This window comes from Cynocephalus volans, chromosome 12 (assembly GCF_027409185.1).
Source record: "Cynocephalus volans isolate mCynVol1 chromosome 12, mCynVol1.pri, whole genome shotgun sequence".
In the NCBI taxonomy this organism is placed as follows: domain Eukaryota; kingdom Metazoa; phylum Chordata; class Mammalia; order Dermoptera; family Cynocephalidae; genus Cynocephalus; species Cynocephalus volans.
In genome coordinates, this window is record NC_084471.1 from 78,683,899 (window position 1) to 78,703,939 (window position 20,041).

The following is a 20,041-nucleotide window of genomic DNA, read 5'->3' on the forward strand; positions in this document are numbered from 1 at the left end:
TTTAAAAGTCATCATTAGGATATATTGTCATTACCAAAGGCTGCATGTTTTCTAGAGCTATTTTGTTTTAGTCAGATTTAAAATTTGGGACTGGAAGCTGGGTGTCACATAATCTCTAAGATAGCAATGCATCTACAGTTCCAGTCTTTGCTGTTCTTAAATGTCTGCAGAGTTATGAACCTTTCAACTTCACTATGGGGAAGAGATGGTATGTGTGAGATGACCAAATGTTGCCCAGGGAATCTTTGAAGAAGACGGTAGTTTGTTTGAGAGAGATTATGAAATGACTGAAAAGAGAAGGCATTCCTGCTTTGAGTCTAAAAAGAAAGCCTTTTTCAGTTGTTCTTGTTCTTTTATGAAGAAAGCTTTCATATGCTTTGTATAACTTTTGAATGAATACCCAGCATCTTGAAACTTCAAACTACCTACGTAAAGGTTTAGAAGATTGTAAAAACAGGGGTGGCCCATCACTTAAATTGTTGGCTGATATCATTATTTGTGAAAAATATTGGAAGTCTCACATTTTAAAATATCAGTTAAATGTATCTGTCCACAACTCCATAACCTGACTCTTATAAACAATGTTTGTGAATTATTTTGATCTAGATATGTCATCCCCTGCCCTATAAAAGAATATAGTTATTGCCTGATTTTTTTTATGAAACTGATTATCTTTTAAGTGAACGTTCTTGTCTTTCATTCCTCGACTTCTCATCCTTGGCTTTTTGTTTATTTTACTGCTTATTCGCACCTTTACAGTGCTAGGCAGTGTAATAGTTTCCCCAAAGATGTACATGTACAAATCCCCAGATCCTGTGAATATGTTACATTACATGGCATGATTTTATTGTATGGAAAATGAAAACATCAAAATATCCTCTCTGTTTTGTTTCATTTTCTTATGACTCTATTTTGAAAAATTATTTTCTGCAATTTATGTTTTTATTCTTAAGGCATTGAAAAAACTGAAATTTAGTAGCATGGCAAGTATCAAATTCTTTTGGTTTTAAATTCTTGAATTTTCTCTCAGCATTTCCATTTTCTGCCTTTTAAGATTTGATATGCATGTTAGTTTCTTAGTGGTAACATATAGGTTTGACCTTGCTACACAGATCTTTATGCAAACACATTTGGTAGGAACTTGGAAACTGTAAAACACTATTCAGATGGAAGGAATTGTTTTCATAGTTTTTATCATCACTTTACATCCTGACTGCAAAACATTCACAATTTTCATGATGATAGGATTAATTCCACTGGGAATTTCTTTTTACAACAGCTGTTAGAATTCAAAGTCTTCAAATGGTTGGCATAATTTTTAGTGTGATCAGTAAAACACACCCTTCATGCCACATAGCAATTTGTAAGTTTGGTTTAGTAATTTTAAAAAGGAAAACACTTTTTGTAGAGATGAATGAGTTCATGTTGGTGTTAGTATTTTGCATAAGAAACTTCATTAATTTTAAAAATAGTATACAGAATTTTTAAACAATGGAACACTACCCAAATGTAATGATATATTAAAAAAATTTAAAAAGAAAGAAAAAAAAAAAAGACAGAAACCATTGATGAACCAATGAGACTTAAAGATATTTAAAACAGATTTTCTTTTTGAAATATTATGAAGGTGTTGCTAAATGCCTGGAAACTGTAGATTTTTAACTATGGAAATATCCCACTTGATTTAACATATTGCTTGGATACCCACTGTTGGATTTGGGTAAAGTTAATTTGTATTTTAGAGTGACTGGAAAAGCTAGGCAAAGCTATTCAGAATGTGTCTTTAGGATTTTAGTTCTATCACGTTTCATCAGTGATTCACTGGGAATATTTTGCTTTCTTTGTTTTCAGGTCAACTTTAAAGTAATCAGCGGATATAGCTATTAATCTTTTCATGAGAAAAGAAACGTCTGCAAGAAATCTGTCATCCTTAAATGTGCCAGACATATCCTCCATTGTACATCCGCAAACTGGCATTATGGTTTTTCAAGAGTCAATCTCCAGTGAATTAATTCATTTAGCACAAAATGAGTCTACAGAGCCTAATCATACTGATTGTGCTAGAGACTTACCTCACCAGTGTACACTTCTCCAGGAACCACAAAGCCGTTGTCATGTACCTCATATCAGTTTCTCATCTCCTCCCACAATGTCAGATTCGTTCTGACACATTCTTATTCCTTGTGTCTTCTTTGAAGAGATTCTTTACTTATACCAGATTTCTACCATTATATCACATTTCTTTATTATATGCAGTGAGTCACTTTATTCTTTTAAGGACATGAATTCACAGTGTATGATGATTTCTAATTGATTTCATAGACTTAGATCTTATCCCTGCTAGTTTTAATGAAACTACCAGCAGTTGCCACTGTCCTTCGTCGTGGGGTACATTTCACTTTGGAAGCCCTCTGTCCTCTTTCCTTGATTACACAAAGCTCAAAATAAATTAATCTGAATGCAGTTTATATATTGTGATCCTTTAAACAGCTTTCATGAGTTCCTATATTAACCTGATGTTATTACTGCAGCTATTCATGTTTGTTTTCTTTTGAAATGGCTGGGTCTTTTTCTATCAGAATAACTCTGTTTCTTTGAATAACTCTCAACAGCAATTGTTTTATTCTCTTCCTTGCAGGTACTACAGTGCCACCATCCTGCAGATGTCAGGTGTTGAAGATGATAGACTTGCAATATGGCTGGCTTCAGTCACAGCCTTCACAAACTTCATTTTCACACTCGTGGGAGTGTGGCTTGTTGAGAAAGTGGGCCGCAGAAAGCTTACCTTTGGTAGTCTAGCAGGTAGGTGCTCAGATGGAGAATTCAGTTATTAGCTTTTTTCTAATGATGACGAGTCAACCTTCCAAAATACAGTACTGACACCACTTCTGAGATTGGTTTCTTAGCCAGAAAATATAAAACTAGACTTCTTCTAGACAATAAAACAAAGAGCTTTTAACAAAGGATATGTGACTAGAAACAAATTGTAAGAACACTTTGGATCTATTGAGGGTAACATTCTCTGTTCTTTTGAGTTCTGCTCAAAGGTACAAAAGTGGAAAGAATAATTGCTTTTTGTTCTGTCCTTGTTTGAAAAACTTGATATTCAGAAACTCACTTTTTAACATATGTAATATTCTTAAATGTGGAATAATATGGATGTAAGTTTGGAGCATTTTTTTTTTTCAAAGCTCTTTCACCAGTGGAATATTAGAACCATGTAATTTCCTCAAAAAGCAGGGACACACTGTTTTTGTGTTTGAAATAGGGCTTTGTTGTAGGGTAAATTCTGGTTGGTTGTGTGTTTTCTACGATAGCTAAATAAGGCAAAACCTTTCTTACTCTAAAGTACCTTTTGTTTTTAAATTCTGACCATTTTGTTTATTATTTCTCTGTAATACAAGGGCTACTTCATTTGACAGAATGGAACCCATTGTTGACGTTGTTTTCACATGGTTGCATCATATAATTTTCGAATTCTTTTTTAAAAATATACAATCACATTCCTACTTATCAATTAGCTGTTCTTTAATAGCTCCTTTATAAGTTTATTTGGAATAAGAATACATTTTTCCACTAAAATGTAGTTTCCAGGGCAGCATTTAGGGAGTTCTATTTTAACCAAATTATACCTAAAACAGTCATATAATAGGACTGTTCCAGGCACTTGTCCCAGAATTTAATGAGAAAATAGATTCTGAGTTCCAAACTCAGTTATTGGGAGTACATACCCTCCCCCACCCCTCACTCCAGAAGGAAGAGTGGAGTGCTTCCGCCTCCTGTTCTTGCCTAAGCAGCAAGAGCCCTTGAGTCCAATAATGTGAGTTGAACTGCAGTGTCAGCAGTGAGATGGTGGAGAGATTGTCTGATTCAGTGGCAAGGTGATTGTAACAGCCAAGGTACATAGGGAAGAAAGAGAGTGAATGAAGAAAGCTGAGAACAAGTGAGGATTTCAAAACCATACATACCTGTATAAACCTGTTGAAGAAACTGGAGATGTTTAGCATGGAGAAAAGACTAAAGGAAAGCCTAGTAGATACCTTATTCTAGCAGATCATAGATGTTATGAAGACATAGATTTTTACTTAATATAAGAAAAATATTACTAACAGTAAGCTATCCAGCAATGAATTGGGCTGTTTCATTAGGATGGTAAATCTCAACAAAAGGATAAATTACATCAGGCAGTGATATGCTAAAAATAAATTCCTACAGTGGGCTGGAAATTGGGTTTGCTGACTCCTGAGTTTCAGGTCAGCTGAAGGAAGAGATAATAGCTACTTTCACATTTTTAAATGGACACCCTTCCTTTCAAAAGAGCCCCAGAATATTGCTACCTCAAGAGGTCTATTTTTAAAATAGAGTTTAAGTAATTTAATTTTTTAAATTTGGGATTTGGCTTTTGAAATCTGGGGAAACCTGCTGCTTGTACATTTTTTTCTAGCAGCCTGTGTGCCTTCATTTGTTGTATTCCAATAAAACACTTTATTATCAGTTCTGCAGAATTTTTGAGTCATTATTGATATAGAGACAGACTACTTGGGTTTGAATTGTGTGACTTTGGGCAAACTTCTGTTTCCTCATCTGTAACTGGGGATTATTGTCCCTATTTATAGGGTTGTAATGAGGATTTAACACATTTGTACGTCTATAGCATTGAAAATACTGACTGACACAGATAGTAAAGGACTCAGAACATTTTAGCTATCACAGCACTATTATTGACAAAGAGTAACGGTACAGTGAGAAAGTAGCCTCCATCATCATAATCCAAGAACTTTCCTGAATGCTTCTAGCTGATGTCATGTTTCGTTTCTTAGTGTGGGTCTTCTGCCCCACAGATTTCCAGAGCCCATCCCTGACTATTAAGAGGAATTAATAGTATTTGAGTATTAATAGTATTTGAATTGAGTATTAAGACGATTACTTGGGAAGAACCAAGAGATTTAAGGGGCTGCTTCTTGTAAGCAACCTGTAGGCACTTTTCTTTCCTGCCTTGTTTTCTTTTCAGCCAAAACCACCCACACCTCAACTCTGTTCACTACAAATACTATACAGTGATTCCACTAGCTTGAGAGACACCTGCCATCTGATTTCCTTGTCACATAGCACAAAGTGATATAGTGAATATTACAGTGGTTTAGGAGGTAGAAGGCCTGGTTTCTTGTCATAGGCCTTCTATTTTGCCTGTATGTATAGATGTAAATAATGCTATTTTTACAGTTCTTGTTTTTAATTTATTAAATAGGTCCCACTAGGAGATAATGACCAATGGAAGTTTACACCTTCAGAAAATGTACTGCTAACCAGCCTTGCTAGTTTATTAATATTACTCTAGTGTCACCCTCACAATAAATATTTCTTTTGCACTCCAATAGTAATTGCTTCATTGTTAGTCATTTTTTAATTTCAATATGTTTTTGTTTTATTCATTTCTATGTAGGTGTATATTTGATATGCTAATAGTACTGTTAGAACACTGTTCTATTTTAAATTTCATAAATTAAATTGGCTACAGCCTAGAATTTTTAAACCTTTGATTCAGTATTTTTTCCTTTTTGTGTTCTTATGATTTATTTTATTATTTCAGATTTAAAATAATGAAAAATCTTATGTCAAAATAATTTTTGAATAGGTGTTCATTCTTCAGAAATCACTACAAATAAACTATTTATGCCTGGACAAAGAAACTCTTTATACATAGAAATGTAAAATATGTAGTCCATGAATTTTAAATGTGAGACATTTTGTTTTGTTCTGACTTTTAATATTTTCAAAGCTTTAGAAAACTGGTCTTTTTTGTAAATATTACAAATTTAATGATAATCTCTTGATTCTTTTAGTAGTGGGACTTGTATATCAACGTAGCTTTGTTGGTAATAAATCAGAAAGCCAGAAACACTGTTTTTCCTCCCCCCATGTGTTTTGGTAGTGGAGTATTTCTGAAAACATAACTCACAGGCTATCTCCATCAGAATTACCAAAGGTACTTATTTTACAATATGTATCCTTAGGCCCTACCCCAGATTCACTAAATTAGAATCTCTGAAGATAAGATAGGGTCTGGAGTATGTTCATTTTATACAGTTTCCCTGGGTGATACTCATGTACACAAAGTGTGAGAACTATGAGTATTTACTAATAATCCAAGTCGTGTATTTGGTAGTTAATGTAACTAACTACATCAGATATTTTTTAGAATGTTATTTATCTAACACACTTCACTTTCTGTGGGGAATATACGTATTAGAAAAATTATATCAAAATTCGAAAATCTTACAATGTACTTGGTTAACAGGGACTCGTCTTTTGAAATAGAATGTGCCAAGAATGTGCCACATTACACTGGAGAAAATCCTTTTACTCAGAAGCCTTCCTGTATTAGACTCAAATCTAGGTTGCAGTAATGAATCACTTGACAATAACTATGATAATTTTGAATTCTAATAAGTGACTTACAAAGCATCTGTAAATTGTTAAATGGAAGGGAAAGGGTAAATTCAAGTAGTTTTATGCTTTAAGGGTATATGAGTAGATGACAGGATTAGGTGATGATTTTAAAATTTATTTCATAAAGTCATTTAGGACACCAGTCCGATCCCTTAAGAGACTTCTTATATCATAAGGGGTTTTTAACCCTATCAGGGCATCACAGTCACCCGTGGAGCTCTTTAAAACTCAGATATCTTACTCCCATCTTCTGGAGATTCTGCTTCAGAGGTTGGGGTACATCCCAGGAATTTGTTTCCAATAGGAAGCCAGGATTGAGAAACATTGCTGTGTGTTATAAAAAAGGTAAAGGTATATAGTACTGGCTTTAAAAATATTTCTGTCCAAAATAGGCTAAAATAAAAATAAATGTTGGCTTAAGAAGGGTTAACTTTCACTTGTTTAGGAGTTTTGTGTATCCATGATGGTCCATGCTCCATATTTTGCAGGTTAGTTGGATTTTTTGGAGATAGATGCAAGAAATATATTGCAGAACTCTCATCTAGGATATTTATATTACACTAACCCCAGGATTTCAATTGGATAGTCTTAACTTTTTTTTTGTTTTCTTAAAAAATAACCAACATTGCAAAAAATTATTGTACTATGGTCCATCCATTCATCCAGTGCTTATTGGGATCTGTATATTCCAGGCATTAGAATTGGACCTATTTAGGTATGTGCTCAGCACACCATCTTAGCATTTATGGTTTATCATGGAGACAGGTTATTTAATAAGTATTATTAGAAAAAGGGTATCATCTTTCCTTCAGATCTTAAAAGTTTCTGATGAAAAAAAAATCTTACCTGTTTCATAACAGTAAACTAAGGAAGTAGTTTTGGAAAATACTTAGTGACCCAGGTTCTCTGTCAGACAGATCAACAATAAAACTCATGTTTTGTTTTGTTTTGTTTGAGGAGAGAGGGATGATTTTCTTAACAGACCTACTATATCTGTTTTCTGTTCTTCAGTTCAGGGCTTGATAGCCTTTTGTGAAAAGTAATGGCTCAAACTATTCCTGGCTCTGGTTTAAATTTTAAGCCAACAGTGGTAAGACAAACCATGATTTTAGCTTTATGGCTTTAATGGCCCACTTTGGCGAAATAGACTTGATCTTCCCTTCAAGGCTTCTTCCCTTTCTTCAACCTTTTTTTTTTTTTTATTACTATTTTGAAAGTCTGCTGTTGCTGCTGCTGCTTCATGATAACTATAATTTAGTGACTAACATTTTATAGCATTTTATAGCATTACAAAAATCTTTCAAATACATTACATTTTAAATTCCCTGTAATTCTGTAAGGTGAGTATTTTTACTAACCCATTTTACAGAAGACAGAATTGCGGAAAGGTTATGTGCCTTGCCCAAGATCACAGAGTCAAGAAGCAGCAGACCATCAGACTTCTGATTCCAACAGCACCTCTGTCCCACAGTGCTCGACTTGACACATGTATATCTCAAACACAGACAACTTGCCTATTAAATAATCCCCTAGTACTTACTTAGTGCTTCCCAAAGTTCTTCTTTCATACATTCCTTTAATAATATTTGTAGTCATATCTTTAATTACTTCCCAGTTTAAGTCAGGGAAAGGTTGGTAGACTGGTACAAAGTTACAAAGTACAGTTAGATAGGAAGAATAAGTTCTGGTGCTCTAGGGTGACAGTAGCTGATAATATTGTATTATTATATTTCAAGATAGCCAGAAAAGAGGATCTCGGATATTATAACCACAAAGAAATGATGAATGTTTAGGTGATAGATATGCTAATTATTCTGATTAAATCATTATACAATATATGGATGTACTGAAACAACACACTGTATCCCATAAACATGTACAATGAAAAAAAACTAAATTAAATTTTTTTTTAAATGTGACTCTTGGATTCCTCTCCTCAGCTGGCTTTGGGAGCATTTTTGCAGAAAGTTCAATTTTTTGAGGAAGACCCTGAGTGCATCTACTGCTTTTTCTCAGATGAAGAGTCTCATTCCAGATGATTCATTTCTTACTATGAAATTTGGAAGATGAGCAACAGTATAATTTATCATTTTTTTAATTAGGATAGAAAATGTATCGTGTTTTTATCCATTAGAAAATAACTTGGAGGAAAAAGAGCTCACGTAAAGACTTGTATTATCTTTTTTAAAACCTTTTTTTATATATATTTGTATTTTAACATTTACTTGTACATACTTGTGGGGTACAGTGTATTGTTTCAATACATGCATATGCTGCACGATGATTCACTTAGGGTTGATAGCATAGTTTTATAGCCATTAGCATTATCTTTTAATTACATTTTTCTATAAACTTTTGAAGTGCCTTAATATTTATTAAAAAAATAAGAAAGGATAGGAAAAAGAGGGAACTATTCCATTAAAAAAGCTAACCAATAATAGCAGAATTAATGAAAAAGAACACAAAGCAAAAAGAATCAAGATTATCAACAAAACAAATGACTTAATACATACAAGCATACTTAGAAAAGTTCATAGAACTTTTAATTATTTAATTATTATCTTTTAATTCTATTTTCTCATGATTTTTTGAAGTACCTTCATATTAATAAAATAGACAAATCTCTATCAAGATTGTTCCAGGCAAAAAGAAAGCACAAATAGTATTCAGAATCAAAGAGTATGATGCAACTACAGATGGAAATATTTAAAAATATATGAAAATGCTATGAATAATTTTATGCCACATGTGTTATATCATTTCTGGCATCTTGAAGTCTTCAAAAAATGCTACTCCTTTTTAATAAAAAATGCTCTTTCAACTGCTTTAGAAATAAACAATTTGTTACTTTTTAGTTTACTGATTTAGGTCTCTATCAAATGCAAAATTAGGACAATTTTCTTGGCATTGAAAAGGACACTTAATATAAATCTGTTGTCTTTCTTTCATACCTTCTGACATGTTAAGTACTCAATAATGTTGGTTACATTAATTGATTTTGAAATTGTCAGCAATCCTAGGTGTTTTTTTTTAGAAAATCATTAGCATTTTACTGTTTGGCTATCAAATGTATTTGCTTGTACTTGAATTTTGCTGTCATCATGTCTCACAATGAATATACTAGTGACTTTTTCTGATCATTTGTTTATATATTAAGAGCATTTTATTTTTAATCCAGTGAAGATAGATCAAGGTTTTTTTTCAGAGGTATGTTTTACCAAACCCAGTCTGCTTTGGAAGAATGTCATCAACTATTTTCTGATGTAAAACTTTTTTTTTTCTTAAGGTACCACCGTAGCTCTCCTTATTCTTGCCTTGGGATTTCTGCTGTCAGCCCAGGTTTCCCCACGCATCACTTTTAAACCAATAGCTCCATCAGGTCAGAATGCTACATGCACGAGATACAGGTGAGATTTCATTATGTTCCTGCTCCTTAACCTAACTTTGGTAACTTTTTTGTTTTGTCACTTTTCTAAATTCCAGAGATGAGTAGGAGCTTGTAAGGCATCCAAACTTGCATGGGAAGAGAAAAAAAATGGGAAAGGTGGTAGGGAGGGACCACCAAGAAGAGGTACAAACAGCACATGCAAAGACATGAGAGTGTAAGGAAAAAGTGAGTTTGTTAGACACAAGTCTGGTGATGTTTCTCTGGACATTAAAATTAGAGATTAATACTGAATATAAGCAGGAATACAGTAGAACTCTTTTAGATCATATATGACTTGGTAACCTCTGTATTCCAGGTGAAATAAACACTCACTAATTAAACTTTGCAAAATCGATTTGCAAAATCAACATGTCCTCTGAATATGAGGGTACTTCAAAAAGTTCATGGAAAAATAGAATTAAAAGATACTATGAATCTTTCCATGAATTTTTTGAAGTACCCTCGTATTCTGACAGTTAATCTTCACTGAGTTCCAAGAGTATCACCCCATACATTTAAACAGAAAAGAAAGTATTTCCCCAGTACTGTGGTTGTTCCAGAGGCTCAGGAATTGGAAAGTGATGGTGGAAAAAAGCGAAATGTTTTAATGGTCTGCTGCAGGCTTAAGAGCTCATTAACTATAACGGTTTACACCTTGTGGTAAATAGGTAGGTGGATGGATAGATGGACAGACAGATAGGTGGACTGAAGAATCGTAAATGAATGATCAATTAGTATATTTGGCACCAGAGTTTCTAAGTTTTTTACTTGATTTTAGCATTCAAAAAGGCTAGCAACCCCTTTAGAACATATATGGATAGAATAAGACCAAGATTAAAAAAAAACAACAAAAAAACTTATCTTCCTTTAGCCTCACTAGATGGACTCAAGTCTCAAATCAATGGGGAAATGATTTAAGTCAGAATTATTTGAAATGAAAACATTACGTTTCTATACTCAACTCCATTTGGTATCCACTTGAGCTTCTTATTGAGCATGAACTCATAGTGGCTCCTCACTACAACTATGAGGAAGATATATATTATTATGCCCTTCTGATCCCAAATTGTGATATCTGCTTGCCTGGAAGATAGTCATTTGTAACACCTCATTTGTCTTAAAAATAAGTTTATTTATTTATTGGCCTGCTGATTTTTAGAGTCTTTATCCTATTCTAACAAGACTTAAAAGGTGTCTTAATAGAAGAAGTTAATCTTAGCATAGACTACTTATGGATGTAGTGATCTTATTTGGCCATCCACCTCAACTGCTAGAAAGATGATAGAGCTATTGCCAGAACTCTGCATGCTCTACTTTTGTTTTCCTTGGTGGATATTTTATTCATATGTTTTTAACACAGTTACCTCTGATAAATTATTTTTAAAATTACTGTTGTTTGAGCACATAGAATACTCTCTAGATCTATTGTTTGATTTAGATGTGGTGTTCAGAGTAAGACTTTCAGGTCAACTAAAGACAGAAAATCATTTAAAGAGTATTAGAAAAAGTTTTATGAACTTATGATACAGGAAAGGAATGGCTGTAAGTTTTTGGTGATTTACATAATGAAAAAGTTTTATGACTTTGACTTTTAACATTTAAATAAAAATATTTATTGCCCAAGTATAACAGCAATTTATGATCATCAGTCTGTTAATCCTTCTGATTCTTCTAAGTTATTACCATCTACCTAATATTTCAATATGAAATTGTAATAAAGTGAGAGAAGCAACACAGCCTAGTTTTAGTCTTATCACAAAAATAGGCAGAACGAAATTTTAAGAGACCTTTGGGAGTCAGTGGGTATGAAAAACAGTTATTTATTGTATGCCTTCTTTCAGAGTAACATATTAGGCTTTGTGGGAATTTAACAGTATGAATTTATAATCTGAGTGATTATATGAACTATGACTGCAGTGCCCTTACAGATTTCATTGTTGTTAAAACCATCTATACCCTTTCCCCCACTTAAGACAAACACAAAAACTCATGTAGTGCTTTAGGATAAGTAAAGTCTGTGTTGTAAATGTATGTAGTATGCTTTCCCCATGGAACGATCCATATGGAAAATTGAGCAGCTAAAACAGATTTAAAAGGGGACTTGGTTTAATATCTATCTTAACATTGTATACTATTGGTGGGGGAGTAAATTGTTCTCCATTTTGGAAAGTAATATGATTCTGCCTAATAAAAGTTAAATGCCTGTGCCTCTTATCTCAGCACTCCAACTTATAGAAATCTTTAGACCACAGTGATGAATATGTAACCCATTTGGATTGGAGTAGAGGATTTAGGAAAGTGAATGGTTGCAAAACAGTGTTTTTTCTTTATTTCAATTCAATAAATATTGGTTGTGTTCCAGGCACTATTGTAGGTTAAAGCCAAAAATATTATATGTTGGGGCTAACTAACGACTTTGGACCCAAGAGACTGACTATCCTAAATAATCACTAATGGGAACTTCTCCTTTTAGGAATATTTTAATTTTTTAAGTGATGATAATTTATTCCAAGTCCTGATTAGATTCTGTGAATTGAATATATTAAAGAACATCTTTCAGATCTGCTTTGTAGCAGACAAAATTACGCATAAAGGTAAAAGATGGATACAAATTACTATAGAAAATATGCAGGCACCTGTATGATAGCTGTCACAAAGTGCCGGCTGGGGCTAGGAGAAATCAGTCTAGTGTAGGTGTTATCTGAATCGTCTGTCTGTGTGAGAGTTCACACGTATACTTCTAATATGGCCTTCACCCCCACGCTTTTCTAATTACTAATGTTCTATCCCTTTCATATCCAATTAAACATATTTTCTTAGGAGAACTATCCAAGCTGTGAGGAATCATACCTCTCCTAGGTATCACTTCCCTCAAATACTTGACATTTTATTATTTATAGTATGATCTTGGATATTTTAAAATCCTTAGAAGTAGACAGTTATTTCTGAAAAGTACACAATTGTAGAATTTCAAGGTGCCCTTGACCTACGGTTTTTATCCTTATTCATTCATTCATTCTTTATGCATTTAAAAATATTTACTGAGAATGTATTCACTGAATTATAGTAAGGGTGAAATTAGTATATGGGAAGTACCTGAAACAGTGCTTGGCACATAAATGAGTTCTCCGTAAATATTATCACCATTGCTATAATTAATAAATCTTATAACAGGTGGTGAGATTGTGATGATGGGACTCATAGAAGACTACCCCGAGGGTGGCGTGTTTGAACTGAGCTGTGAAAGGGGGAGTGGAGCAGCAGGCACAAAGACCGTTCAAGGCAGTAAGGAGCTTGGCAAGTGCAAGGAACTGAAAGAAGGCTGCTGAGCTTAGAGAAGAGGAAAATAAGGCTGTTGAGGTAGGCCAGAGCCAGATCATGGAGAACCTCAGGATTTTGATCTTCAGTCTAAGTATGTGAACCCCTTGGGGGATTTTAAGCAGGGGAGTGGCTTAACCAAACTTTCAGTTCTAAACTCTCTGGGGTTGTGGGTGCACTTGTGAGGACTTGTGTTCACTTAGGGAGACTGGTTATTAGAGTTGTCCCTGAGAGAGATGATAGATGCCTTAACTACCTTGGTGATGGTCATGGGTGAGATCTCAAGCTCTTGAGAGAAGTGCTTGGGTGCCCATTCGTTCCTTGGCTGAGGTGGGTGACCCTGAGCCATCTCACTGGCACCCCTCATAGGTACAGTGGGGTGATCTGAAGGTACTCAGCTTAAGTGGATGACCGTTGGCAGGGTTTCCTGGGGTTGGGTTTAGGACCTTAGGCTGGGGGAGGGGAGGAGTATTCAGTAGCCCCTCAGCTAGAGTGGGTGACTCAGTGGTGTCACTGGGGCTCTGGGCAGAGCCCTGTACCCTCAGGGCATGTGTTGGGGTACTCTGTAGCTTCACTGTTGAAATGGGCAACACTGGGTGGGGTCACTGGATATGTGTGTGCTGCCCTCTACTCTCTGGAGGGACACTGGGATGGTCTGCAGCACGACTGTTGAAGTGGGATACTCTGGGCAGGGTATTAGCAGTTTTGGATGGAAACCTTGACCCCCAGGAGGGAGGCTTGAGCCCTCTGTATCTGTTCAGTGACCACTCTATGCAAGGTATTGCAGTTGTGGACAGGCCCTGTGACCCTAAGAACATTACTGGGACATTCTGGATCTCCTCAGCTGGGGTGGGCTGCCCTGCACGAGGTCCTTGGGGCTGTGGGTGGACTGCTGTACCCCCAAGAGATATGCCCTCTTTCTGTGGTGGTCAGGCCTAGACGGCCACACTGGTGTTGCTTCCATGCATCTGTGTCCACAAGAGGCGTACGAGTCCTCTACTTTTTCGTGGCTGCATGAATTGCAAGGGCATCCCACCAAAAAAGGTGGGATTGCCACCATTGGCTAGAGGCCCCAATAGGCGGCTTTCTGACTCTGAAAAGTGTGTGTGCTGACCTCCATCCTGAGGTTGTTGCCCTTGCTGCACTGGACTGCCTGCTCCTGGGGCACAGGATGCTGCACAGACACAGGTGTGGGTAACCCAGTGCAATGATGTGGCCTCAGGGGAGTAGAACCACTGCTGGGGCGAGAGTGAAACGTTCTGTGGTGTTGGGGCAACCTCAAATCTGTGATTACCACAGTAGCCTGATGGGTGGAGGCAGTTTCTCATGCGTCCCTCCCCAGTTCATTTCAGCCACTTGTGCCCCCAGGTGTTCCCAGCCCCAGGTGCGTGGCAGCAGAGGCCACCCCAGAAAGAGATGTATGAGTTTTCCTCCCCCTATTCACAGCCATAAGTATTGTACAGATGTCCCACCAATGTAGTTGGGGTCACCAGCCACACGTGAAAGACCTGAATAGGCTCCTTGCTGGGATTGGAGGGTGCACGTACTGACCACCTCCATCCTAAAAATGGCACTCTTGCTGCACTGCAACGTCCATTTCCAAAGTACAGGGCCAAAGACAAATTGAGGGAGTTGGGACCAATCCCGGTCCCAAGTTTGCTGCAGTAGTCTGAGACTCGTGGAGTGGGGATGGCTCCATGTGTGTCCTTCCCCAGACCGTTGCAGTCGCACATGCCTATAGCAGTTTCCAACACCAGGTGGTTGGCTGCAAGAGCAGTGCAGACATCCCTGTGGGTTGGGCTATCAGCCCACTCACCTTCCCATGGTCAGAAACTCTCATGGTCTGAATCCCTACTGCTCCAAGTTTGGGTCTGGCATGGTGGTAGCTGGGAATTTTCTTCAGTTCTCTTTGGGACTATCCTGAGTTTCTGCACTCACCAGCTTCTCCTCTGTTCCTTCAATATGTTCTAGCTCTTTCCTTTCATTTTTCTTGTCCGAGTGTAGCTGCCCATTCGATGCATTCTGTCTTTGAGGGAGAAATGAGTAATGTGTCCTTGTAGTCAACCATCTTGCTCTGCACCCCAACCCCCAAGTTAAGTTTAAGTAACATAAAAATCACCTTCTTGCAAATCATACTGTATGAATGATAGAAACAATTCAGGTGTTAGCATTTAGACATTCTGGCTCATTAAATAGAAGTTCATTCTATCCCATTGTAAAAGCCTATTATGTAGCCCTTACTACGCCTTTGCTGTCTGAAAGGTAAGAGAATAACTATTGCTGTGAATCAAACTTTTTTTCCCCTCTATACAAAGCATAGAAACCTGGTTAAAAGAATCTCTTAGTGAATGTAACTTTGAAAACTGTTATTTTGGTTGGCTAGGTGGTTTGGGTGGGTGGATGGGTGGGTAGATGAAGATTTAGTTTTGATAGAAGATAGATGGTACTGACTAAAGGAAGTTTTGGGGTATAATTTTCACCTGGAACTTAGGTATATGTGTTGAAAAATTTGGCAACACTTTGTTGCTATAAAAGAGTTGGCAATTTAGGAAGCTTCCAAGCCTTTGTTTCCTCAAAAGTTACTTCTAGTCATGGCTACAGCATGATGAGTGACACCTTCTGGAGTCATGCTCTAGACTCTGAAGTTCAGCCAGGAAGATCTCTGGGCATGAAACAGGTGACCCAGGGTTCAGGTCATGCTTCAGTGCCTCTTTTCAATTGTTGTATGGTGGTAACAGGATAGTATTTTCCTAATATTAGTAAGTAAATAATGAAAAAATGGTAGTATAACACATGTCCCTTGGACTGTATCATCCAGGTTATGTGGTACTTAGAAGACTAGAAACATGAAATCATGTGTCCTGAACAATCTGGTTTTAGTAGCCAACAATCAGCAATTGATTGTTATATAATTCTACACAGTTTAGCAAATCAAAGATACAGCACTTTAGGAAAAACATTTATATACATTTGGAGTCAGTTCATTCTCTTAATAAACATTTTTGAGAGTTTTGCAGTGGGTCGGGAATAATGATATTTAAAAAAAAAAAAAAAGCCTTACTCCATGGAGCTTACTGCTATGAGGGAGAAAAATGCAAATAAGTAATTGCAAAGCAGTGTAATAAAGGCTGCTGGATGTATCAGGCCATGGCCTGGCATAGTTCACTTCTCCTGGGCCCATCACAGAAGGCTTCACACAGGAGGGCTTTTAGCATTAACATTATTCTGGATCTCTCCATAGATTATGTTTTTAACTACATAAAATAAATTTTATAGGAATGCAGACAAAATCAATTATATTGAAATAAGGTTGCCAAAATAGTTTTTAAATAAACTTGTTATATAGTAATGTATGTACTTCTTTATTAACATATTAAATCATAGACCTAGCTGCAGGTCTAATACCATAGTTTTAAAAGCGTGGTGAATGCAAGTGACATTTGTAATGGGATATGAAAATATGTGATTTTTGTGGTTGCCAATGGTTTATCACCTACATTAATAATTGAAGGAAATGCTAAATTTCAATAAAAGGTTGATGAAATACAGATGTAATCTTTTTTTCATTCAAATTTCGAGGCCCCGTGTTAAGGGCCCCTAACACAAGAGTGAGCTTGATCTGATACTTCTAGGGTGCGCAGGAGTTTCTCAGACCTTTGAAAGCAGAGAAGCCACCAGGGCATGAAGCAACCTGTGCCAAAGCAGAGAAGTGTTCAACAGATTTTTTCCTTCAGGAAATTAGAAAGTTTGGCACTGCTAGAGAAAGGGGTACTAGTCCCGAGATGAGGCAGAAGGAAAGTCAAGCCTTGGATACTAGGTCAAGACTTGGGGAGGGGAGGGAAACCGTTCAACAGCATCAGGCAGGGGAATAACGTGATCAAATTTGAGCTTTACAGTGAGTTTTCTGTATGAATTTGGGGCTTTAGATTACAAGGAGAAGAGTCATCTCTGGCAACTCCAGAGAGAAATGATGAGAGTCTGAAGTTATTCCATGATGGTTAGCATGAGGACAAAGGTTATCCTTAGAGATATGATTAGGAGTAGATTGGTTAAATGTTAAAGGCAATTAGGGAATCAATGTTTGTGCAGTTAAGTTTCATGAATATTCAGTGGAGATTACATGATCCCAGCCAGTATGCTTAGGAAGATTGATGGGGCATAATTCTAAGCATGTTTTTTATTTTAAAGTAGTAATAGTTTCTGTTAATTAAGCTCTTACTATATATGCAGGTATCATTTCATATTCCTTTTGAGTATTATCTCATGTAACCCTTAAATTTTCCTCAGAGGAAGATGCAATTGTTATCCAATTTTATGGATAAGAAAACAGGCTCAGAGAGTTTGTATCACTGGCCTAGGTGATGTGACCAGTAAGCTGCAGAGCTGGTTTGTTCTGTCCACCTCCCTCCCTTACTCAAACTTGTGGCCTTTCTTTGAATATGTCAATACTATCCAAATTCTATGAGTAGTATAAGGAGACACTAAGTATCAATTAACCAACTAGCAAAGGGAAGGGTTTTAAGTTCCGTTTATTGAAGTGCCAGGTATTTAAATACTAGGTTTTTAGTTTAACAGAACACTACCCTGAAAATCAAGTACCAAATGATGAAAAACCATTAAAACCAGAGACACCCTAATGAAATTCTACTCCCACTAAATGTGCCACTTAATTGAACTAACATTAAAACTCTTTCAGAGATATTCACAGTAGCCATAGTTCATTATACAAAGGAGATGAAGTTCTGTGTTCATGCACAGATTCCTAAACAAATATAGATCACAACCTGTTTTCGTTGAAATTACTTCCAATCACTTCACCTTCTTCAGCAACTCTGATCCTGGAAAAGTGGGAGATACCTTGATTAAACACCATGCTCTAGAGGCCTAAATAAAGCTCTTACAGATTTCTAGGAGAATCATTTATGAACAGAAAATGATGCCCAGCTTAAGAGTGTAAAAACTATGTTTATATGTAAATCCCCTAGTTTAGGACCTTGTCACAATGAGAGATGACTCGCTTTATTCTGCCAGGCTTAACTTTTGATTCTTTTAAAAAAGAAATGTTGAAGTTTGGGCACACTAACAGAGACACCAGACATAAAATAGTGTACTATAACCATTGTTCTCTTTCCAAAATGACAACAAACAACATTTAGATAACAACCACAGCAGTTCAGCCTTCTACTAGCAAGGTGAGATTTCTTTATTTTAAAAGAGCATGTCTGGTTCTGGACTCCCACTCAGGGAGCACAGTAGACATGGGGGGTTTTCTGTAACTCAGCGCTATTCTTTGTGAGCATACCTAGGCAACTGCTTCAAGTGGGCAAGATAGTCTCACCCTTTTTATTACCTCCCAAGAAAAAATGATGGGTAGTGGCAGTGGTCAGCCACAGGTCTGCTATCTTCTTTAAGGCACGGTCAATGGACAAGTCCATTTTATCCTCTAAAGCAACACTAAAGCATCAAGTAAGCCAGGAAATTCTTGATACAGATTTTTCACAGGAATTTTGCAAGCATGTTATGCTCAGGAAAATGCATGTGGATTTTAGTCTGACTTACAATTGATTATAGTCACAATTTGTATGGTAGTGTTAAGAGGACTTTAGGCCCCTAAAGGGAAGTTTGACTGGAGTCTCCCAGAACAATACCAGAAACTGGTTCATTTTTATTTCTGCCCTATGTTATTTTCAGTGAAAAGCACTAATTCATGTGACTATGTGTGATCAATACACTATTATTTACCAAGCAAGTTGTTTTATACAAACTTCGTAACAAGTAGTATTAGATCATTAGTAACCAACTTATGCATCTTACCTCACCCAAACTCACACATGCCTCTGTTCGTCCTTTCTAAATCATGCTTCCTTCTGCAGTTGAAAACAGACTCCATAACATTTTCCAACATGGCATTGTTCTGAGATGATTGAGGATAAAAGATATGTGAATATAAGACATTGTCCCCATCCTCAGGGAAGTTTCAGTTCACAGAAGACATAGATGCTTGTACACAGTTATCTATAATCTATATTTTAACACAAGGGTAAAGAATATCATTCTTTTTGTTTCTTAACACAATGAAATAGATGATTCTGTCATTTTTGGAAGGTAAATTTTGAAAACATTTTCAAATTGTGTAGAAGTACTTAATTTGGAGTGATCGATGACTCAGTGTTCAGCATGTCTTAAATATTTCATATTATTAGGTAGCTGATAATACAAATCCTTCATTCCCTGCTTTCACTTGGATGTCCCGTGTAATTGGTGTTTTTCTACATGTGCATCTGTACTGCACAGTTAACAGTCTTTGTGGGAACCTGTTACTCCCTTGCATTTAGTATTGATGATTATGTCATTTCTGTGGTCATTTTATCCTAGAACAAATTATTTTAGAACGGTGTTGTACCCTAGGGCAAACGTGCAAATAGATTAATAAAATCTCTGATCTTTACAGTCTAAAAAAATTACACTGTTCATTTTTATAATTATCAATATCATAAATAAAGTAATTGCCAGTAGCCCATTTGAGAGTCAGAATTTAATTTTTTTTAAACTTCTCATACTTCTTTCTTATCTTTGATTTTCCTTAAGCCTCATTTGATTTTTATATCATAAATTCATGCTAGTTACTATTAACAAATCAGGAATCAAAGTTGTTCTATGGAGAGAACTTAGTAGCATTTTCTAATACATTCATTTTGGAAGCAAATGGAACATTTATTTTGTTTTAATTGTTTAGTGTTTGTATAAATGTTTAACTCTTTGGGGCCTAAATATTTAGCTATTCCTGATTTCCTTTCATTATTAAAAGATTGATATGTTATGACAACAGGTATCTTCACAAAAGTT

The 20,041-nt window shown here is 36.1% G+C and overlaps 1 protein-coding gene across 1 annotated transcript in view; it reads left to right on the forward strand.

The window, feature by feature from the left end:
- The window catches only part of SLC2A13 (solute carrier family 2 member 13), a 317,237-nt gene that overhangs the window by 213,606 nt on the left and 83,590 nt on the right, over positions 1 to 20,041 (forward strand). The window contains exons 5-6 of the mRNA XM_063076095.1: positions 2,639 to 2,802; positions 9,737 to 9,857. Coding sequence (XP_062932165.1) covers positions 2,639 to 2,802; positions 9,737 to 9,857 — 285 coding nt within the window. The remainder of the gene's footprint in view (positions 1 to 2,638; positions 2,803 to 9,736; positions 9,858 to 20,041) is intronic.